The sequence below is a fragment of the Peromyscus leucopus genome, chromosome 3, assembly GCF_004664715.2.
Source record: "Peromyscus leucopus breed LL Stock chromosome 3, UCI_PerLeu_2.1, whole genome shotgun sequence".
Lineage (NCBI taxonomy): Eukaryota > Metazoa > Chordata > Mammalia > Rodentia > Cricetidae > Peromyscus > Peromyscus leucopus.
In genome coordinates, this window is record NC_051065.1 from 447854 (window position 1) to 473081 (window position 25228).

A 25228-nucleotide genomic window follows, 5' to 3' on the forward strand; every position below is an offset into this window, starting at 1 on the left:
CTGCCACCAAACCATTAACATATGTATTGGAAAATTAAGTTTCCATGATACATGGAATTTGGAGGACACACTCGGATCTGCGCACTGGTGTTATGAGCTTCAGAATTGTAGTGATTCTCAATAAATGACATGCGTTTGTTTCATTCCATTCCTATAGGAGGATACTGGAAGCAGCAAAAAAATTAAACCAAAGCGGGCATTTTCTATGGATTGGCTCAGACAGTTGGGGATCCAAAATAGCACCTGTCTACCAGCAGGAGGCGATCGCAGAAGGGGCCGTGACAATTTTGCCCAAAAGGGCATCAATTGATGGTAAGGTTGCAATAAGGATAATTCATTTCATTTCAGTCAAATCACAGTTCAGATGCAGTCTGGGGACATAGCTTGGTTAGAGTACATATAGCTCTGGGTTTAAACCACAACACTGGATAAAAAAAGGGAATGAAATATTCAAAGTTATAATTCAAATATGAGTTATACCCATCATTGATGATTCTGAATGGAATGTGCATACACCTCTGTTGGCACAGTAGTCATATCCACTATGCAACCATTATATGTTAATAAGTGTACTTTAAAGATTGTTTTCCTTATAAAAGAGTGCTAATATTAAAATCAGACATTTCCATGATGCTAGTTACTGTAGTTTACTTTTATGCACTTTAATGGGCATTTATGAGGGTTATAGATTGTTGGAGGGAAATAATTTGAATAAAACACCAAATACATTATATTAATTGACCCTATGGAAAAATTGAAACAGAGAAATTTTGAAGGGAAACTTACTTAAATATGGATTTTTTTTCCTAAATATTGTCTGAATACTCTTGACAATGACTTAAATTCCTATTTTTAACATTATCCTCTGAGGTAAGGTATTGTTTCTAGATGTCTTCACTTAAATGAGGTAGTTAACTGAGAAAACTAATCATTTAGACTACTTAGCCATGACTCTACAAGATTGTATCAGTTCTGATTGCCTTATTGTTAGGAGAGAGAGAAAAGGATTATTTATTTGTTTATATATATATGTGTGTGTGTGTGTGTTATACATATATAGCATATATATATTATATACGTATCACATATAATAATATATGATACATATAATAATTTATAATATGTTATAAATGTTCAATAAAACATTTCTTCAAAGTTATGGTGGTATTTTGTTTTGGTTTTGAATGAATACTGAAACCATACCTTTTTCCTCTAACATAGGGTTTGATCGATACTTTAGAAGCCGAACTCTTGCCAATAATCGAAGAAATGTGTGGTTTGCAGAATTCTGGGAGGAGAATTTTGGATGCAAATTGGGATCACATGGGAAGAGAAACAGTCACATAAAGAAATGCACAGGTAGACGCACATGTCTCCTTTGTTATACTTGTTTTCACATGACCTAAGAGAGGAAGTGTTTTTCTGTGTCATGATAGGGAATCATCTGTTTTCTCATGTCCTATATTTCCTTAGCAGGGATGAACATGAGCTCATCATTCAATAAACTGAAGCTTGTTTATTGTTTCTTATACTTTATCAACAACCATTCATCAAAAATATACCATGTGGGCAGCATTGGGGTATTTCAATTGTATTTGACTAACATATTTTAAGTATCTTCTTTTGGGAAAGTACTTTAATGTGTTTTAAGACAGACAGTCAAGATATGGTACTATTTTCCAGGCATTCAAACACAGTGAGAGTAATTGATCATAAGTTGTTGCAAGACAAGTGTTTTTAAACTATTACAATGCGTTCGCAATCTAGCATAACAGTTATTCCCCCAGAAGCCCCAGCAGCTGTGATTTCTGATGCTTTTAGTTTCTATTGCTTGTCCTTAAAAGAATAATCCTTGAGTGTCCCTCTTTAAATGCAAGAACAAAACTATTTTATTTGCAGAGAACATGGTCATGTACATAGAAATAGTACCTTTAGCAGTTACTACTAAGCAGTAAATTTAATAAGCTCATAATACAAGGTTAATATAAATATTTATCTGTGACATAATTAGAATCTAATATATCAAAACTGATATTTAAAGAGTATTGTTCATAGCATGATTTTAAAACCTCAGAAATCGTTAGGGATAATAACACTGAAAACTACAAGAGTTGATGTGATTTTTCCTCTTCACCTATATTTTGAGATGTCTTACTTTCTGTCTATCTTGCATCTTGTTCAAATGAAGTGGTAATATGCTAAATGTTAGTACAGCCATCTAATCAGAAAGAAAATGAAGATGCAAAAATTGGTGCAAAAAAAATCTTACTTCATGCTTCCTGTGCCAAGCATGGAGGGAAGGAAGTGAGACAAGATCCATGTTCATAAATTTACACATGCATCTGAGGTGACAGGAATGAATTAAGTAAATATGAAAGTGAAGCAATATTTCCAGATGCTGAGATAAATTTAGAAGAAATGAAAGAAAAACGAATATGAAAGTGAGGCAGGATGGAATTGGGAGAGAGGATAGCAATTAGTTTGTGTGGTCTAAGGGCGATTCACACAGGGGTGACACTTGAGAGGATACCTTGCTATCATGTGAAGATATCAGCCGTGTGAAGACAGGAAAATAGCAGGGGCTAAAACTGGAATGACTTTCTTTTGATTGGATGGAAAAAAAAAACCAACTGTTGGAAGCCAGAGTTTGAGAGTATGATGATTAAAGACAAGGATAGCACTGGGCATATGAAGGAAGAATAAGGGATGGTCTTCAGAGTTTCCAGTTGAGAGATGTGGGCTTTATCCTGCTCAAATGGCAGAGCGACTTGGCTTTTTACTCAGAGGAATTGCTAAGATGGGAGTTTCATGAAGATTCTTTTAGCAGAAATGTAAGAAGGTTGAGAGTTCAGGGGAAGAAAGAGGGGATGTCAGTGAGCTCAGCCATAGTCCTGGTGATTGACAGCCACCATCAAGGGCAGTATAGTGTATATACAGGGTGAATACTCTGGTGATATAATTAGCTGACTGAGAAAACAACAGAAAGAAATAGATGCTTTGGGAACTAACTTGGACTTAATTTAGATACAGTCTGTGCAGTTTTTCAGTGGGTGGCAACATAAGGTCTGGGACCCTATGTGGAGTTCACTAAAAGTTCAAATAAAGTCATAAATAGAGATTTTGAAATTAGACACAAGGACAGAAGTGCATTTAATCATCAGAGAAAGAATGAAGAATGATAGGAAACTCAAGGGTGGTGTCTGAGTTTGGCTTCTGTCACTTCGATAAAACACCATGACCAAAATCAACATTTGGAGGAAAGGGTTTGTTTCATCTTAAACTTCCATATCATAGCCCATCACTGAAGGAAGCCAGGGAAGAGAAGTCCAAGGGGAATATGGTGGCAGGAACTGAAGGAGAGACCATGAGGGAATGCTGCTTATTGACTTCTCTCTGTTACTTGCCCAGTTTGCTCTCATAAACAACTCAGGACCACCTGCCCTGGGGTAGCACCACCCATAGCAGGCTGGGTCCCCCTACATCAGTCATTCTGGATCCTCCCCATATCAGTCATTCTGGGTCCCCCCACATCAGTCATTAATCAGGAAACACATCATAGACTTGCCTACAGAACTATTTGATTGAAGTATTTTCTTAATTGAAGTTCCCTCTCCTCTGACCCTAGATGGTGACAAACAAGAACTATAACCAGTATGGGAAAAGAGAACAGAATAGTGGGCTTGAGGGAGGGAAGTGAACTGAGTGTTGAGATTATTCTTAGTCTGTGGTGGGGAAGACACAGCACTCAGAGCTGCAGAGAGATATGGACCAGGGAGAAGAAATGCGAGAGACACAGAAACCCCGAGGGAAAAGGAGAACAGAAGAGAGGAAAAAAGGATGCTTCGAAGAGAACTTTAGCAAATAAATAAATAAATAAATAAATAAATAAATAAATAAATAAATAAATAAATAAAATATGCTAAGAAAACCTGAGAAAAAAATTAAAGGTAAAGGTTTGAAAAGGCTCCAGCACATAAGCATGTTTTCATATAAAATTGGAGAGGAACTTCTAGAGAAACTCCAGGGCGGGCAGTAAGAGGCTGGTATTACTCCTAAGCAATTATCTTTATTTCGGGGAAGTATTATATTTTATATAATACTTTATATATAAAAACCAGAGTGGGAAATTTAGTGATTAATAAATGCTAATTCTCAACTTAGATATGAATAAAGTTCAGATAAGTACATGGCTCCAAGTACAATGCATATTTGGTCACCGGAAGGATTTGGGAGAGTACCGCCAAGATGGAGGCAAAGGAAGGTCCTCAGGTGAAATCATGGAGCCCTCCTCTGTGACAGACTGGTGGATGATCAGCAAAGGCCCAGCTTCTTAGAGAGGAGGACTCATAAGGAACAGCTGGAAATAAAGGACCAGTAAATAAAGCTTAATTGAAAAGGCATCCATTACTTTTCCCATCTCAGTTGAAAACAACAACAACAACAACAAAACCCCACCCAATCAAAACAATAAAAGCCAGGTAGGATGTGCTTTGGTTCACAGTTTCAGAGATGCCATTTTAATGGAGTCCATGGCTCCACTGATTCCACTCCTATTGTGAGGCAGAACATGTGGAAAGAGAATGTGAATAAGGAGGTTGTTCACCTCTTGGCAGATACACAGGAAGCAGAGAGGGAAGGAGGGAGTAGGAACTGGCTGTGGCTTCAAGGGCACACCTCTACTGATCTAATTCCTCCTACTCTCCCCCAGCTCCCAAAGCTTTCAGGGCCTTCTCCACTAGTAGTGCCACCTGAGAACCAACTATTCACAAAATGCCAGGCTATTGGGACAATTCAGATTCAAGCCACAACAGAGAATTTATATATAGAGTGGCCTGTGTTTCTCACTGATATATAGGAGCCATGAAATATACCAGCTCTTGAAACAGAGAAACTTACTTTTCCTGGTGTGTGTGTGTGTGTGTGTGTGTGTGTGTGTGTGTGTGTGTGTGTTAGGAAATTGATTATTAATCTATCACACACATTATTAATGGAATCACCAGGTTTTCCTAACTCCTATTTTCCAAGTAAATTGAGGCATGCAGTTATACCACTGGCATCTTTAGATGACATATGCTTAGTATATTACATATACTAATACTACATTAGTATATATATATATATATATATGTATATATATATATATATATATATATATTTCAGATATAAATACTTGTTGAATGAAGCTTTGGTGGCAGGTCTGCTTCATAGTTCCTTGAATTATTTGGACATTGTTATAAATGTAATAATTTGCTCAATCAGAACTATTTTAGTGCAATGAAGGTGGTGTTTAAGTGCTGGGGGGAAATGTGGCTTAGGGAAGGGGTCAATAAGATTTTCATTCAGATCCCATTTAGGGGACACTGAAGTAGCTTGCCTATGCTTTCTAAAAAGCAATGGATGGTGCTATAATTTACTTTAGGAAAGTAACTGGTGAATGTTTGCAAATTGTAAGAAAAGATATTTGTGCCTTAGATTATTGTCATAATCCATTTTCTTCTCTATTTTGGGGAAGGAGGGAAAATGATAAAACATGTTAGTGGTTAAGTACTTGAGAGGAAAAACCACTGTATTTGCATGAGTAAAGGTTTGCAGGGTCTGGAGATTATTTTTTTTTTAAATTGGCTTTTAAAATTTTAGGGTCACAGAAATGGATCAGTGGCAAAAGGTGCCTGGCACCAAGCGTGATGACCTGAGCTGGGTCTCTGAGATCCACAAGGTAGAAAGAGAAAACTGATACCTGCAAGATGTTCCCGGAGTGCCACATACCACCCCACCCATAAGTTTATTTTTCAGTTCTTGTTTAACCACTCACAATGAGAAAAAGGAACTCTAAGAATGAAATATTCCCAAGGATTCCCTCCCCCATTTAGACCATCACTTGTGGATTGCATGTGTTGAGTAAATTTTATATTAGACTATGGTAATTGGTGACTGTAGCAATTTGCTTCCATTGGGGGTGATGCTGGCAATATATTTACATGGATAAGAGTGTGCTTCCCAGCAGCATTGGCATCTGTCTTATTAATTTTTGGGAGACAGAGTATCTTCCAGCAGTGAGGGGCATCCTTTTCCTAACATTAGTGTGGTTCAGGCAGTTTGAGATGATTTCCTCCCCCAGTGTCTCAGGAAAGCTTTCAGAGAGATGTGTTAGCACTTCTAACTTTTGATATGCTGGCCAAACTCCAAGTGAGGTAATTCCTAGCATCCACTTAGCTACTTATGTAGTTATTATTGCTTCTGAGAGCTGCTGAGTTCTGAAAGCTACCACTACTTAATCCTACTTAAAATTCCCTTTGTCTTTCTCAAGAAGAGAAAAAGAACTCTCCTATACTTGTTATCAGTGATGATGGCTGCTATTTGATAGACATTTATCTGACCTTCCCTCCTTCCTTCTCTCATTCACCTCAGCGTCAGTGTCTGTCCACTCTCCCAAACCCAGACACCCAGACACTCCTGAGCAGTGTGTCTTCATTGTCTCCTCATCTCCACACATTCCCCGCCCCCCCACATTTCTCACTCTGGCCCTTGCCTTGACTTCTTCCCCATTGTTTTCTATGTTACCTCCTTTTTTTCTCTTTCTCTCTCTTTCCTCTGATCAGTCTCTTCTGTGACTTTACTTTGTTCAGCAAGATTGCTACTGGCAGAAAAGAGGTTTTCTTTAGAGATGTCATGTGCCTCATTTAATGACTGTCTTTTCCACTTAGTGTTTTCTCCTGTGAGGGCTGATAATGAGTATTACAGGAACCTGTACATACGTTTGAGCGCTCATCTCACAGCTGGGCTGTTTTTCAGCTCACATTGTGTCTCTGCATTTATTTCTGCATCAGGAATTAAAAATGTCTTTGCTATTGTCAAAACACCAAGAAGGCCAATGAACTCCATCTACCTCCATAGAATTTTCTGGTGATTCATTTATCCATTCATCCATCAGCCATTCACCTGATGATTCATTTGACTAGACCACTGTACGACAGGCACTGTGCTCCACCTTTATAGACAAACAGTGCTCCTCCTTTGCCCCCCAGGTGGTCATGAATGAATATTATCCTTTTAAATCTAAAGTTATTCCCTTGTTTGTTCTATTTTGATCCTCAGCCAGCCCACTGGGGCACACAGCTTAGCCTGTATGCAGCCGACACTGAGGTTATAAATGGTGGTGAGCATATGCTACATGAAATGGCCTATTGATTCTTATTTATGATGATGGAAATAGTGGTAATGGAAAAAGCAATGCACAAATATGTTTCTTCCTACAAACAAGCAATTTTGTCAGTGAACCAAATAGCAGGCACAATAATTAGCTTCTGGAAAGGGCCTGTCAGTTTGTTTCATAGTGCCAGAGCGACTAGGTAAGTTTTCCTGGATCGCCACCTCTCAGCAGCCATTTATTTTCTATGGAAGACTCTGAAATGAGGATGCTCTCCTCTATTCTCTCAGGGCTCCTGAGGCTCTGCAAATGAATCAGATAGTTAGCCAGGGATCAGATTTCTGCAATTTGATTTGGTGATTCCAAATGAAAAGAGGCCCAAATCATAATAATCTCTGAATTACAGTGTGCTCTAGTAGTCTCGTTTGTCTGCTTGCCCAGACTAAGATTCCACCAGGAAGAGTGTCTGCACATTAGCACTCTGAGGTGGCCATTGGCCGATTTGCTTCTGCTCTTGGCAAGGAAAAGAGCAAAAATTCCAGAATGACTTATTTATTCCATTTCTCAAATTCTGTATTGAATTCCAATAGGTGCATCTGAGATGGCAAAACAGGCATTGATTTCAGACATACTAGATTTTAGAACTCAGAGAGAATGTAAAATCAAAATCCTTCTCCAATCTTCTAGATAAAGAAACTGGAAACCAGGGAAGTGAATTATTAAAACTACTCCAAGTGTTAAGTCTCAGAGCTGTAACTGGAATCCTGGAGTCTAATTTGAATTTGTCCTTGTATTTTACCCTCAAATGGCTATTTCCTTACTTCATAATTTTTACCATACTGTCCAAAATATTTTTTGTTTGCTCCTCTGTGATGCTTTATGTATATTTTAGCAACCTTTCTCATTGCTATGACCAAATGCCCAAGAGAAACACTTTCAAAGCATACAGTCTATCAGGGCAAGATGGCCATGGAGTCTGGGTTAACTCTGTCTGTGGCAGCAGGAGCTCTGACAGTGTGGCTTGTTAGATCTCATAGGCTAGAATCAGAAGAGCTGTGTATGAAATGGTGCTGGGCTATATTCAGCTAAGCCGGCTCCCACCCCACCCCAACCACCCACATCCTTCAGCCAGGCCTTGCTTCTGAAAGGTTCCACAATTTCCCAACACAGCATCTACAGCTGGAAACCCAGTATTCAAATACACGAGCCTGCGGGGGACTTTGCATATAACAATAATGCATCGCTGGATTTTAAAATCACTAGCTAGAAAATGAAAAAAAAAAAAGCAAAGGATATAGTTGGTTGTTATCCAGTCACACAGAAAATTTAATATTCTTCATATGGCCTTTCAATTATATATGTGGTTTTTACTAGTGACTCTGGAATACCTCGAAAGTTTTTATATAGTTCTGTGTTTCCCAGCCATTTATAAGAACAGAACTAAGACTCAGATTTTATAGCTCCAAATCCAGTGACACTGAACTAAAGCAGGCTACTTTGCTAAATTATAGTTAGTTTGCCTAATTATTCATTACTTTTGAGCAAAATGAAACCAAAACAAAAACCCCAAATCACTTACTTTTAAGATCAGTACCAGTACCTCTAGAAAGGCCATTTGCCCACAAATTACCCATGTGCTTTTTTAGGATGCAGATTTAATTTTGTGGGTCTGGGTCGGATTATCCTATATTTCTAAGCAGTTTCCAGGTGGCTTGAGTGCCAGCAAGCTCTGGGGACATGATAGTTAGCTTACATTGATATCAATGCCACCTGAAACTTACTGAGCAGAATAAATATTCAGCTGTACTAAGGATTACAGATAAACTCAAAATGTTGCCTGCACAAGATCATATAAATAAAAATTTTAATATTTATCAGCAAATGCAAAATTATGCAATCAGTAACCTATGCTTCATACATTATCCTCAAAAAATATGTAGATCAGTAAACTATGCAGGTGTGTGTGTGTGTGTGTGTGTGTGTGTGTGTGTGTGTTTTCCCATAAGGAAATTTGAAAGTGGAAAGCTTTAATTTAACAAAATGCATGCAGATGCAGCTGCATTTTTAAAATCTGTAAAGATTATAGACCTTGCCACATCAAGGACAAAAGAAACTCTGAAAATGTCAGAAAATGTACTTTCAATCCTAAGTGCACATAAAGTACAGGAGTTAGAGGTGTTCAGTGGCCAGCTCAATTCTTTCATGTTGGAGAAAAACAAACTGGGGTCCATGTGGTCTAGGTGAACTATCTAAAGCCCTTTAACTGTCTGAAAGCCTGAAGTCTGATTGCTGCTTGGTTCTTTCTTTGTTCCTGTCTTAACTCTGAAGGCCTTTGCCAGAATGGGGCTGAGTTACTTTGACCTACTCTATCGGGGACTATGGGGGTCCAGCCCCTCGATAGTCCCCTCCCAGGATCCGGGAAGAATCTACAACCAGCTGATAATCTTTGATGAAATGAAATGAATATATGTACACGAAACTCCTTAGTCCATATACTTTATTATTCTGTGACAGCTATAAGCTTATATTCTGCTCTCATATTTAGGTCATCTTTAGCCTGATTTCTCTCTACACTTATCTGCGATCCCCTCTAGGTTCTGTCTTAATTCCTTCATCTAGTTCTGCCCCTTCTAGGTTCTCATCCACTTTGTTCCTTCCCATATCATCTCCTCTCCTTTCTCCTCTTCTTGTTCTACTTCATCTTGTTCTTCCCTGTTGTGCCCAGATCGTGACCCCCAGAGAGACCACCAAAGACGAGCATGCCGGAATGCAAAAGCAAGGTTTAATTCTGGATATCCAAAAGCAATACAAGCCTAGGCAGGGGCTTCGTCCAATACATCCAATGCAGTGGAGGCTGGAGGAAGCGCCCACCTGTCTGCAAGCTCAGTTTTTAAAGGGAAAAGTCACAAGGTTACATCATTTAGGGGTGCTAGTACAGGTAAAATTCTGATTGGCTCGCTTCTAGGGACTTCTAGAAATTACTTCTAAGGGAGTGGTTGCCCACCACCATTTCTCATTGGCTGCCCTCAGATGGGGGCATTTCTGTGGTCAGTTACCCTGGAAACCAGGGAGAGGACATTCCATAGTCTGGCAGGCATTACCTAGTGACTATCTTGTGACTCTGTACTTTTACACTTCCTGGTTTCTGGAATCTGAACTGACTGGTTTCAGTAACTAATGGCCTATTCCCAAAAGGAGAAATCTTAGGCCTTAATTTTAGGGTGAAAGCATTTTGGTCTTATTTCTAAGATACTCATTTTGGTCTCACATTTCCCCCTTCTCATGTGCCTAATGGAACCCAATCATGGGTTTTGGACAGTTAGTTCCTAACTATCCCTCTCTAATAATGGCCATGTATAGTTAGTCATCTTGTCTCTATGACAGGGAGTTTTCTTTTGACCCAGCATTTCAGCCTTTTCTGAACAGGGAACATGGGTGACATTCTCTTCTGGAACTGCTTCGAGCTGGCATTGGGGTGCCGATATCAGGGGGCCCCAAAAGGCTGAAAAGCTAGTCAAAGACTGGGCAAGGGGGCATTTGTCAGAAGCATGTAGCTGCCTGACCCCATAGGGACAGGGAAGAACCATGTTAGCTGGGCTGGTCCACGTCAGCTTTTAGCAAGTCTGGAGCTCACAGTCGTCTGGAGCAGTGGAGTCAACGACTGAAACCTGGAGGTGACTGCCAGCTGAGTAGAAATCTGTTGAGACAAATTTAAACTAGGAACAGAAGTTAAAATTTATGAACTTATTTGGAACCCTTAGGTCCATACCCTTAGTAATGGGAAAAGCAGTAGTCCCAAGACCAGGAGAGAGGAAAAATACCATCTTTAGGAATACTTATCTGGGGTCCTTTTGACCTCTGTGAAGTGGGTCTAGGTTTTTATGACTCTTTTGATCCTTTGAGGCCTACTTACAAAATGACATAAAAGTATTAGATACATTAGTATTACCAATCTGTACTGAAATCCATATTGTAGACAATGCAGATAATGGGTATCTTATAAAACAGCAGAAGTGGACTCATACCTTTGAGTCCCAACAAGAACTACAGATTTAGGTTAAAAGCTTGTGCATTTTCCTTCTGTCCAGAAAGCCAGGTATAAATTGGACAGAGATTTTTGACCTGATGAGAAGCACTTTTAGGTTTACATTTAGACATATTTAGATGACATCTAAAACAAATCCAAAATGTTGAGCTTGTGACTGAATAGTAAGTAGTCATTGCTCTACCAGATCATCAGGGCTCCTAAATGTTAAGCTCTGAACCATAGAACAGGAGAGTAATCTGAAACTTATCTCATTTTGGACTCATATCTGAACCTTTATGACTTACTTAAACTTTTATATCTTAGAACATTTTCCTAAAAGTGAGCTAACAAGAAAGCTATAGCCTTGCATGAGGATCTGGTTGATGCTGCCATGCTGACAAAGTTAGAGCTAGCCTGGCCATCAGTACTGTCAGAGATCTGAGAAGGATAAACTATATCTGAGTACAGACCAAGAAGCTTCCAATCCTATAAATTACAGGGACCAAACCCTACCCAGGTCTCCATAGCGTTGGAGGCATCAGTCAGAACAGCATAAATCTTCTTCCACCATCAGATCCATAAGGCAGAGTATTTTTTTTCTGTGGAATAGGGACATGGAAGACTGACCTTGATCAGGCAAAAGGGTGCAATCAATTCCAGTGTCCTACTGCTCATCCACAGTCTGAGCTGGGTCCTGGCGGCAGGCGTTTCACTGGGGCATCTTGCCCTGTGGTCATATTTCAGGCAGAGACGTTGTGGTGCCTCGTACGTAATCTTCTTTGGAGACCTTGGGTCACTGCTAGGATCTGGAAGCCTGTCTGATATAGTAAACTTTTAGATAAATGCCATATTCTTCAGATCTCTGAAGTATGAGGGCTGTCCAGGTATATCTGAATAGACAAACTTTGTTTCTAATTACTTGTTTCAAGCTCAACCCTAAAAACATATGCAAGAGACTGAGTAAATGAGTAAACTTACATCAGTACTTACTTACCCTGACTACAATTAAAAAACTTGATTACTTATGACTGACTATTTATGTTCTCTAACAGCCTACAAAAGTAGCCTAAAAACAATGCTTTTAAGTTGAAGCTCTTCTAGCATCAAATACAGGTTCAGTAAAGAAACCAAAACAAAATATCATTATACAACATTCTAAAGCCTGAACGTACCTTGGGTAAGAAGAAACATTTTTTTAAGCCATTGGTTTTTAACTATAAAAACTGTTCTTAAAAGACTGATATCTCTCAAAAGTCTTCCACCACTGCAACTAGACTCTTTTTGGAACTCTAGTCCTGCCATACATTTGCAAACCTCAGCTGTTTCCTATGATTCCTTTATGTTGCAAAGTTTGGCTGCCAGAGCAAGGTATATTCCTGTGAATAAAAGCATTGATGTGCAGCTTTAATATTAATCAAATACCTTATTTATTAAACATATGTTGCCATCTATTTAAATTCTCTAGAAACTTGCTGTTGAACACTTGGTAAAGACATAAGTATTAGGTGTTAACCCGAGTAGATCTTTATAACCTTAGTAAAAGATGACTGTCAGCCACATGGCTGCCCATGAGGTCACTAGCCAAGATGGAGGGAGCCACGTGGCTGCTGTTTAAAGCTCGTTTTTCTAAACAATAATTACTTGTACACATACACACAGTTGGATCCAAGTTACACACATACATACATACAGTTAAAGCTTGCTTTCATTTTCAAGTCACATACCTGTATACATACACACATAAGCAGTTTGCAGAATCATTAGCCATTCTTAAGATGAAAACCAACCGGAATCAACTTTTAAATTCAGTATTTGCAGGTATAAGAAACCTTAACAGTTTACATCACATCCTCTCTGACTTTCTACAACCTTCTATGTACCTTCAGTCCATAACTTTGATCCTTCAGACATTTACTCTAGACAAATTCCACCTTTTCTTTTCCTTCAAAACAGAAACTCTTACCAAAGTCTTTCTTGTGATTTCCCTCAGTACTCTAGATTATATTGTAAAGTTACAATATTTTAAACAACAACAGAAATACATGCATATACCATAACAAGAATAACTCTCAATTTGTATCAGCACTGTACCACAGACGAGAAACTGTTGGTGACATTCCATTCTTGGAGCCAGACTTTGATCAGGTTTTAGCCCCAGGGCAGGTTTTGGGAGCCCCACCCAACAGCATGGAAGAGGAGGACGGGGAAAGCGGGGGGCACAAAGCCATGCCTAGTTCCCATGCAGCCAAGCCTCTACTCCACAGCTTTTTGAGCGAGCTGGGGCCCCGAACCCACTGCATCTAGGTCCCGTGATGCTCACAGGCCGCCTAGCCCTGCACCATGGAGACAAAAGATGACTCCACGCCCTGGCTGGGCCCACAGACCTGTAGTCCACTAGGTTAGTCTGTGCCAGTTCAACCACCGAAGGGGTCTCCATCCCTTCGGCTGGCAATCGGCCCACAAGTCCCAATACACACACAAGCTCAGGCATAAAACACTCACACGTGTGGCCACAGTTCTCACACATTTATACATTTATGAAGGTATAACAAATAACAGTGACAAGATAGGCAGACAAAAAGGAAGAATGGCCAGATCAAACGTGCCCTCCGCGGCCAGCCAACATTAAGAGTTGGCCACTCTGCGGAGCAAAATCTCACCCACTTACACTTCCTGACATTCACACTGTTGTTGTTCGCCGTGTCTCGCACGTCCTGCCAGTGAGCAAGGGTTAAATCCTAGGGGGAAGATGGAGTTGTCCCCATGGTTAGTTTAGAAAGCTAATGAACAAAGGGGAGAGAAACAAAAAACAAACACAAGAACAGACAATAAAGAAATGACAAGGCCTTAACAGATTCCCGGGTGCAACAGAGGGTCTCTGGAACCCGTGTTGATGTACACGGATCCAAAAACCATACAGACGGGGCCACAGAACTCTAAGATTGGTTCCTGGTCCCCTTAAACGGATGGACTCCACACAGGAGTCCTCTGACGGAGGAGGGGTCCTCTGAGCCCCCCCCCATCCTGACGAGGGGTCGAGACGTCTCTCGACTCTTCCAGGGTCACCTTACAGGCGCGTCCGCCAAGGTGAGCCTGTCAGATTCAACCGCCGGCTTCGGGTAAGAAAAGGAAAGCAAAGACAAGAAAATGGAGCGCTCTTACCGATCGGTGCAGATGAACTCCGGAGCTCTTAGGGGTCCCGGCGGGGGGTCTCTGGGGATCCCGGAGAGCCCCCAAATGTTGTGCCCAGATCGTGACCCCCAGAGAGACCACCAAAGACGAGCATGCCGGAATGCAAAAGCAAGGTTTAATTCTGGATATCCAAAAGCAATACAAGCCTAGGCAGGGACTTCGTCCAATACATCCAATGCAGTGGAGGCTGGAGGAAGCGCCCACCTGTCTGCAAGCTCAGTTTTTAAAGGGAAAAGTCACAAGGTTACATCATTTAGGGGTGCTAGTACAGGTAAAATTCTGATTGGCTCGCTTCTAGGGACTTCTAGAAATTACTTCTAAGGGAGTGGTTGCCCACCACCATTTCTCATTGGCTGCCCTCAGATGGGGGCATTTCTGTGGTCAGTTACCCTGGAAACCAGGGAGAGGACATTCCATAGTCTGGCAGGCATTACCTAGTGACTATCTTGTGACTCTGTACTTTTACACTTCCTGGTTTCTGGAATCTGAACTGACTGGTTTCAGTAACTAATGGCCTATTCCCAAAAGGAGAAATCTTAGGCCTTAATTTTAGGGTGAAAGCATTTTGGTCTTATTTCTAAGATGGCTCATTTTGGTCTCACATTCCCCATCTGGCTCTTTCTCATCTTCCATCTCGTTCCTCTAGTACTCTCCTGTAGCCCTTCAATCTACTTCTTCCCCATCTCAGTTTGTTCCTCTCAAGTTCTTACACATCTAGTTCTTCCATTCTCTTCTTTCTTCCCTCCGTGCCCTGGAAGTCTCGGTATATAAAGGGAGGGTCCGAGCTAAATTGTGTAAAGCTATTACTTAAAGTCCACCTCTCCTAGGCGGTGTCTCCTTGTGGAATTTACCATAAGTCAGGAGACTTGCATGTGGGTTGTTATCATTGTTAGTCCACCTGGGACTAACAATGGGAGCCCACCTGGGTGGTGTTTCCTTGAAAGTGGCCAAGGGAGATAATCTGATTCCAGAGAAAGCCTTTCCTGAGGCTGTTCTCCAAATACCTGGAATGTGTACGTCCAGAGAGTGATCAGTCTACACTGTTAGCCCTTCTTAGGGAAAAGTCAATTGGGAAAACTATGAAGGCACACATGATTTTCATAACAGAAGACAGCTGATATATAACAAGCCAAGTAATACCAAAAACTCCTTGGGATTTGGCTTCCTCTGGAGGAATTCCCTGATCCCTCCAGGTAGTGACTTTGCCATAACCAGCTGAGTTCTTATGATATATTCCTGCGGCCCACAGCACTACTCCACTGATTTTCTTGGGTTAGTAGCCAGGTCTCTCAATGGCTATCCATGTTATTTATTCCATCTGTGTTACTGTGAAGGGTCATATTGAAAATCTTAGTCTGGGAATATTAATTCTGCTACCAAGTAAGTATGCCTGAATGGTCTGTAAATGCTAACATTTTCCAGACAAGAACAAAACAGAAAAATGCCCATTTTTAATGCTAACTAATGCAATGTAAGACTTGATGGTACTCTATTCCTGTAAAGACCACAAGACCATAGAGTTAGTGGGGTCAAGTGGGAGCTGAGCATGTCCAGATGATCTCTTGGATATTCCACTGAAACACTCATATGTGGAGAAGACCTAAGCAACTGAGTGCTCTTTAAACCGTTTCAGGATCAATCTTGGGATTCTTTTAAACTGGTGTGGTTTAAGGAAATGCCATAGATATTATCATTTGATGAACCAAGAGAGCATTAGCCCAAACATTTAGGAAAACACCTGAACAGAAGAACTATCCAACTGAACAACAATAACCACCACTACCACCACCACCACCACCAACAACAACAACAACAATAACAACAAATTAAATATTTAAAGGCAGAGGAGAGCTAAAACAAAGTAACCTGAGCTTCCTGGGTGTAATGGAAGAAACTGGAGAGTCTGAGGGATCTGAGGATGTTCTGGTTGCTTAGGACGTTTGTGGAATGCTGTAGTCTGTTTCACATCTCCACTCACAAAGAACATGCTTGGTGAAGACAGTGAGGAAGATGTAGGCATCAGGCTAGAGCAACCATGGTTCTCAATTTGTGTGTCGCGACCCCCCAGGGTTGAATGACCCTTTCACAGCACATACCAGATATCCTGAACATCAGATATTAACATTGCAATTCATAACAGTAGTGAAACTATAGTTATGAAGTAGTAACAAAAATAATTTTATGATTGGGAGTCACCACAACATAAGGAACTGTTTTAAAGGGTCACAACATTAGGAAGGTTGAGAACTACTGTGCTAAAGTTTGCTATTAGGCAGGGCTTGTATCTTCAGAACTTAAAGTATACTTACTATCTTCTAACTTTTAGATAAATTGGTCAGTAATTATGGCCTGCTTTATATTTTGTTTTAAAATCATTGCACTTATTCTATGTAAAGGGACCTCACTATCGCTGACAAGGTAACAGTAATGAAAAGACAACTTGGGAAACAATGGAAAAGATGAGTTAAATATGTATACATAATTCAAGCTACATGTGTTTATTTACTTATTGGGTTTTTTTTTGTTACATTCATCAGCCCTAGAAGAATAAAGGCTTCATGAGGGCAGGAACTTTATTTCATTTCCTACTGTATCCAGTTCCTTCCAGGGCACTTGGCACAAATCCTTTTGTTAAAACGTAAATTAATGAGTCCCTGTCATATTTTATTCATTATCTACATTTTGACAAACATCTTCTACTAGATACCAAGGATGTGGCAATGGACAACAAAGAAACAGTTGCTGTTCAAATTGAGCTTAGAGGCTATTTGGAAAGATGAATTATTAAGCCACATCCTTACACTTTTATTTATCCTGTAATAAGATAGGAACACACAGAAGGGAGAAGTAATGTAGGGAATGGAAAAAGTTGTAAACTTTAAGTTGAAATTAAAATATGAGCAGAATTTAGACAAAATGAAGAGATGTATGTTTCCAGAAAACTTTTGTGGAAGAATATAATTGACATGTAGAAAGAATGGAGATGCCAGATGGATTGCCTAAGTATGATCAAGATATTAACTATGCCTTTATTTGCATGTAGGAGAGATAGTTCAAGATCTTTCTAAGTATATCTTTGCATCCGTGGCTAGTAACCTCAATTCTAGATGAATGCAGGAAAAGAATATTTACCTTACAAGGCTATTGGTGAAATTAAAAGAGATACTGTGCACAAAGCCTGTTGTCTATTACACAGAAAATACTGTAGACTTTGCTGCTAGGTGTTGGGCAAAATTTTCTCCTGCTTTAGTTCAGAAATGCCCAATAAAAATTTCTTTGGTGAGTAAAATTGCTTTAGATTTCTGTTGTCCAATAGAGTAGCCAGCTATGTGTGGCTATCAAGTACTTAAAATATTGCTAGTGCAAACAGAACTGAACACTTTATTTACTTAAGTTATTACACTACATGTAGTGTAAGTGGTCTCCTATGGTTCGTGGGTCTCCTAGTAGAAAGAACCATAGAACAGTTTTGTTTCAGCACACCCCCAATGCAACTCATTTAATCCTGACTTTTTTCTAATTATAGCAGTACTACCTTGCTTACCAGTGTGTGGTGAAAGAGTGGTTGGTAAAGTAGTTCTAGCTAGTGATATAGATGGGAAAGTCTTCCAGGACCCCTAGGAATGAGGTATCTTTGTTGTTTTGGTTACTGTTATGTCTGTAGCTGTGTCTGGATGTACAGTTGAGAAACCATGCTGAGCACAGCACAATAGACAGGTGGAGAGAATTTAGTCTGCTACAACTTTGAGTTAACCAACTCTGCATCACTGACTTTCTAAACATGACTAGCCAGTTAGTGAAGATAAGATGTGATCTAGTAAAATAATAATGATGTTACAGCTTTCCAGCAATATTTTTTTTCTGATTCATTTCAACATAAATAGAAAATTATGACATATATAGCAAATGATATTCATTAATTCATCAAAAATAATTCCCCTTTAAACATTATGCCCTCTCTTCTACAAGGATATTTTACAAATGGTACTGATGTTTTACTTATGCTCAGGTGAACAGGATTCCAGCTAAGCACTTTTCTCTGCAGTGTAAGTTAAAACCTGTTCAAAGTGTTGGCAAATATGTCAGCTCTAACATAATACGTAAGAGGAACATGGCATTTCTATTAGGTTTTCTGTATATAGTAAAGTTGTCAGTGCCATTGGTACCTATATCCTAGCTGGATGGTCTCACACAGGTAAATTAATCTTGTTACTTGTTATATTCTTTCCACACCTCATTTCTTCCTGTTTCTAGAGTTTAGTTTTGATGATGGTGCTCAGTGCTCACAAATGTCATTCAAATTTGTGTTTCCTCCTTCTGGTACCAACATTGTATTACTAAACCGTTGAGTTTAAGTATATAATTTCCTTTGTTTTCAGAAAGGTTGCCTAAGTTGTTATACATCTCTACATTGTGCCCAACAGTTGGCAGATATGGAATGTGTCTAGCAGTTCTGGAAGAAGATAGTATTCTGACAACTGGGGAACATCATTCCACCCATGGGTTACTTTCTATTAAAGCCATTGACCCACCCATGACCTTCCAGCTGTGGGTGTATTTGCTTATGTTACCACATTCACATGGTTAGAATTGCAGATTTTCATTTGGGAAAATGGTTAATATTTTTCATTAAGGACACTAGTGCTGGCTTGAACTCTCCCTGTGTCTGTGGCCCACAAACAACACAGCTCTCTCCTTGCTATGAGACTCAGGTAGAAACAGGTTCTGTTTCTATTTCTACCAGACATCTTTTAGAAAAAGCAGGTTGTGTCAGTTAGCAGAGCTGTGGGATGGGAGCAATACTCATTTCTTTGCCAAGAAAGGGTCTCAGATCTCCAAATATGCTGATTCGGCAGACCGCAGGGAGATTACCTAAAACCAAGAATGGCTCAGAATTCCATCAGATTGTGAGACAAATTAGATAAAATTCAAATTCCCCCAGCCATCAGAGCCAGAGGACATCAAAGAAGAAAGGAAATGTAGAGGTCATAGTGACTGGAGTTTTGCTCAGCTTTGCCTCCAGGCTGATGTGAAATGAGGACAGAGAGTACACAGAAACATTTTGGTTTTACTGATTCAGTAGAACTCTTGAAGGCTCTTATTGGTACAAAATGAGGCTTTCTCGTTGACTCTAAATAGGCTTATTAGCAGCACACAGAGGATTTCCACTGTGATCTTTCCTTTGTCCCTCCTCAGAGGGAAGGCATAGGTCTGAAACAGGCTGATAGCTGTGGAAGTGAAAAGTACCCACAGATGGAGGGCAGAGAGCGGGCTGACTGCCAGTGTAGGGCTGACACCCTGAGGAGTGTCATTTGTCTGAGCCACTTTGATGAAACAGAGCCCTCTTTTGTGCATTTGTACCTGTGAAAGGGAGCAGCAGTGCAGCAGACCCAAAGTCCCAGAAAACAAATCATTCATATTGATTTAGGATGCCCACCTACTCACTATGTTTCTTGAGTGTTAGTTTACATTTCAATACACGGCTGACATCCTGGAATTATAACTTGTTTCCCACAGGGGTTTCATTAATTGGTGCAAAAGGTTTAATTTAGTAGAGTCCAAGGAACTCTTTAGCTTTTTCTTCCCTGCCTAGTGACAGAAAGTGTTCCTATTGTTGGTTTCTGTGTGCAGTTGGTCTGCATCCTCCCTAAGACTGACACAAAGCCCGGCTTTAGTGTGCTATGTAAGCTGGAGGACTCCCCCGCTTGCCCTAAGGGCCAAGGGTTTGATTAAATGTTTAAGTGACCTTTTAGGAGATATGATTATGAGAATGGGCAAATAATTTGTTCTCATCCTTAATAACTGCAGTGTGTATTTGGGATATGTTTCTACAGAGTTGGAAAAAGGGTGGATAAGGGAGCCATTGGTGATGTGAGGGAGGGGAAGAATGATGAGGTTTTTTTTTTTTTTTAAATTTTTTGAAAGTACACCATTTCCTCCACTATTAGAAGCTATATCCATAAAGTCTCGCCAACATGTCTGCCTAAACATGAGTTGAACAAGGAAACGAATAATGAGTTTTAATATAAACAGGGAGTGTGCTCTCCCAAAGAAGAGACAAACTCAGCACAGTTCCTAATCTCCTCACTCTACCTCTCATGTGTAGATACCCATAGAACATGTTGTGTTGCTAGAAACTTTCTAGCCACATGTGGCTGCCAGTATTTCTCAAGGACCATACCCTGTGGATAGGGTTCCTTTCCATTTGAGCATACTCTGGGCAGTTCAGCAGCAACTTCAGTATGACAACTATAACTCAAGAGCAGATTTCCTTAAAGGGAATTTCCAGGAAAATGCTGAATTCATTTGTAAACTATGCACAATCTCATCACTCAGTCTATGAACCTTAGACACTGACCTCCCAGGCCATATGCAATTCTTTCCACTTGCTTCTTTCTCACTCCAGTTCTTGCATTTGCAGTGTTTCCTGGCTTATTTGAGGATGTACCAACTCTCTTCTCAGATTTCACGTTGATAGCTTCTGTCTTAGGGTTTCTATTACTGTAATGAAACACCACGGCCCAAAAACAAGTTAGGGAGGATGAGGTTTATTTGGTGTACAGTTCCACATTGTAGCCCATCATTGAAGGGAGCCATAACAGGAACTCAAACAGGACATAAACAAGGAGACCAGAGCTGATGCAGAGGCCATTGAGGGGTTCTACTTACTGGCTTGCTCCTTATGACTTTCTCAGCCTGGTTTCTTACAGAACCTAGGACCACCGCCCAGGAATCACACCGCCCACAATGGGCTAGGCCCTTGTCTATCAATCACTAATTAGGAAAATTCCCTACAGGCTTTCCTACAGCCCAATCTTATGGAGGCATTTTCTTAATTGAGATTCCCTACTCTCAGATGTCTTTGGCTTATGTCAAGTTGACACAAAACTGTCCAGCACAGGCTCTTTATTGAAATACCTGCAGGGACCATACCTTAGTCTACCTGGATCTTATCATCCATTTCTCTTGAGTGAGACTTCCCTGTATAGATATATTTCTAGAACAATATGTTTCTGCCTTTTGTCCTTTACTTTGCTCTAGTGCATTAATTCATTGTCCATCATGATTAACACTAGACAAAAATCTAAGTTTCCATGGTATTTAGGCATAGAGTTGTTATTCAACAATATCTTAACATATATATTTATTATAATGGAGTTTTGATAGTATGAGATGAATTAACTATCATTTTCCTAGAAAATATGTTTATTGACTTTTCACTTTTGTTTTAGCATGTAATTAATTTGTAGGCTTTAATGAATTTGTTCAGCCTACTCAGAAATTAATGAAGCCTTTTTATCCAATGGATTTTGTCATTAGCTCCCTTCCTTTTTTCTTGTCTTCTTGGCATCATTGCTGACAACATAAAAACCCTTGAGAATCCCCCACTGAGCCTTTGCAAGTACTTGGGTGGTAATTTGACATTCACAGATCTGGACTGTACTGAATCTCTCCTGAAATTATTTTGAAATGTCACTACAAAGTTCACAGAAGTCAACAAAAATGTACAGAACTAGGCACAATTTCCTCTATTAGGCATGTTATCCAATATATAGCAAGATGTATAATATATATCCAGAATTTTCCTGACTTATTTTATCCATTTGTGGGTTTATGTACTTGAGTGGTTGTTCTCGAGGTGTGTGAGTGGATATAACACTAAGTGTATGTAATTGTGGGAAACTCAGACAATTTTGCAGTGCATTTTAGTATGAAAAATGATACTATCATCAAAGTCTCTGTGTTATAATACCTGCTTTGGCATCATACTAAAATACCATTTGCAAGAAGACCACTTGAGCCAAATAAGACATTATTGTACCTGCCCAGAATTATAAGGGTTTCCTGCAGCTACAAAAAATGAGGAAAACATTCTAGTACTATAAACACCTGAGGCTGCTTGTAAGGCATTTAATAGAAATGATGCTATGCCAAGAGCATAGACAAAGGATATGGAGATGTTGCCACTGCCCTTTGAGGAGCTTATGTCTCTAAGGGACAAGAAGGCATGCCTTTGCACTCAGATAAGAGCCTTTGTTGGAAATTTAAATTATATTTCCTCATCTTACATTAACAAAGTTATGCATAAAGATAAGGATACCTAGAATTTTCTTATCTTCCATCCTCTGAAATTCTGAAAGCATTCATAATTTAGTAAATGTACTCAAAATTAAAATTCAATTAATATTTATTGTATGACAGTATTTAAACTTAATTTCTTGATTAGAGTTATTTTAGGCTTACTATATTTTTTTCAGGTTTAACTATGCTATGGTTTCCTACTATAAGGAACAGCAATAGATTTTCTTGCTGCCATAAAAGATGAGGATTCTTTTTCCATTTTCTAAGCTGAGAGGCGACTTTCTAGAAGGGAGTTAGATTTGACTAGAGAGCACCCCCCCCCCGACTGCTCAAAAGATACAGATGGTGGTGAAAAGAAGGCTGAGACTGGAAGATAATCTTGGATTTATTTTGTACCCCTTTTTTGACCAATTCGAGAGCAGATCCAGATTTGGATATAGAAGTATGTATACAGTCAATGGATGTCCAGAGAACAGGATTTTGTGGTACTCAAAACAGCATGTTCTTAGAAATAGGTGTTTTACCTATCTGCTGATGAGCAGGACTTTAGGAATAGATCAAGTCTCCAACCCACGATTTCTCTGCCATATGCCCATTGAGCATTATATACCATGCATCTTTCTGTTACATGCCTGTTGAGCACTATTCTCATTTTCAGCTTATGCTATGGTATGGTGGCACATTGATTTGTCAGATCTCTTGACTGCTGATCACCTATGAAGTGGCAAGCTCCATGAGGACAAGAAGCATGTATTTTCTCTCATTTTTTTGTTCACTGTGCCTGACATATAAGAGGTACTATATAAATATTGGTTGAATGAATAAATAAATGTAAAAGTACTGTGAAGCAGATGATGCATCCATTCAGTTTAGCTACAATAAAAGACGCTTCTCCCAAATAAGAACACATTCTTATTTCTATGTCACTCATAGTTGCTAAGTTTCCTATGAGGTTGAGAAATTGGGCCATGATTGTGCACATAAATTCTTCAATAAATAATAGGCTTTTATAAATTAAATAGGAGGATAGAAAGTAAAATGACAAAGCATAAAGTAGAAATATTTAAAGCTAGTGATATATAGTCGGGTAACGATGTTTTGGGGTTGTTTATATTTGGTGTAACCATGAAATTTCCACATAAACATTTTTATCTTTCACAGGTATATGTGATCTGAATCTGCCCAGCCTCGCCCCTTAATTTAGTTTATTTTACCCTCAGATAAATAGCGCTCGGCTCTTAGCCATGGGTACTGTTCTTCTGTCTTATCTTTAAGGAAATATCTCCATGGCTTTGTCATTTTTGATATGCTTTCATTTTGTTGTTGTTTTTAATTTATAATACCTCACATTGTTAGCCAGTGCTCACAGGATGTTAATTCTAAATAAATTCTAGATAAATAAAAAAAACAATAATAGGTTATTTCAGCACATGTAGAGTTAAATGATAGACATACACTTGATCTTTTGTTATTAAACTACATTTTCTCTAATCCGATTTTTTTTTTACTTTTAGTCTATTTACATTTAAAAATATATCTAACATTTTGGAAAATGTGATTGTTTTATTTGTCGATTATCTACTTGTCATCTCTCCATCCATCTATATAATTTGTCATCATACCCAGTTTTTTATATCATACATGTCAGCATATGGGTATGCAAGAGAACAATGATATAATTTAAGGCGTGATGGTCTTGGTTGAAGGCTTTGGTCCATCCTTGTGAGTTGGCCTCTTCAGTTTTGCCTGGCTCTAGCTAAATTCTTCTTTAATCTGGAGTTAAAGAAGTTGTTTTTTTTTTTTTGTAAAATTTATTATTTTTAAAATTTTCATTGTGTATATCCATTATACATAGTACTATGTCTCATAAGTACATTTTTGTTCAAATGCAAATTTTACTTTTAGTATATTTCCCATGTCCTTGTCTTCTTTTTATTTCCCTCCTTCCATTACTCCCCTTCATCCTCCTGAGCATGTCATAGCTACATTCGTGATTTTATGTATTGGTACAAATTCTAGGGACCACAGATGAGAGAAAACTAATGATATTTGCTTACTATTGGCCTAATTTGTTTAATGTGTATATTCCTTGACCCAGCATGGTGTTACATGCCTTTAATTACAGCACTGGGGTGGCAGAGACAGGCAGACCTCTATGAGTTCAAGACCCACAAGGTCTGTATAGCAAGTTCCAGGCTAGCTAGTGAAACCCTGTCCTGAAGACAAAACATGCTTATTCCAGTGGCATCTACTTTGCTGTGAACAACATACCTTCACACTTCCTTGTGGATGAGAAAATTTCCCTTGCTTTTATGTACTCCATTTTCTTTAGAGAGTTTTACAATACACACTAGGCTGCTCCAATTCATCTGAAACAAAGCCTTGTGGGAACATAAGCCTACCATCCACAAAATTGTAATTTAATTGTATTTGGAATATATATAGCTTTCAATAGAGTTGAAATAAATTTTAGAGATTATTTACTATATGTCTTTTTTTCCATATACTGGACTTGGAATCAGTTAGACTAACTTGTTCAGGAGCCAAGGGAAGGGGCTAGACATCCCTCTACATCCCTATCTTTCAGGGACTTAAGGATGATTTAATCTACTAGTCTTAGTGATTTGTGCATACCATCCTGTTTGTCTCTCTGGTATCAAAATAAAAGAAGACCTAATTTGTTTTGTCTTTTACTAATTGCATAGTTCAAGGGATGTTCAACATTTTCTTGCAAATTCTAAATGTTTATTTAGTTTAGAAAAATTGGACCAAAGCAGATG

At 39.2% G+C, this 25228-nt stretch overlaps 1 protein-coding gene across 6 annotated transcripts in view; it reads left to right on the plus strand.

Annotated features, from left to right (window-relative positions):
- Positions 1–25228, plus strand: part of Grm8 (glutamate metabotropic receptor 8) — an 808292-nt gene that overhangs the window by 371534 nt on the left and 411530 nt on the right. For all 6 annotated transcript variants that reach the window (XM_028856453.2, XM_028856451.2, XM_028856454.2 and 3 more), the window contains exons 5-6: positions 158–312; positions 1222–1359. In XM_028856453.2, coding sequence (XP_028712286.1) covers positions 158–312; positions 1222–1359 — 293 coding nt within the window. The remainder of the gene's footprint in view (positions 1–157; positions 313–1221; positions 1360–25228) is intronic.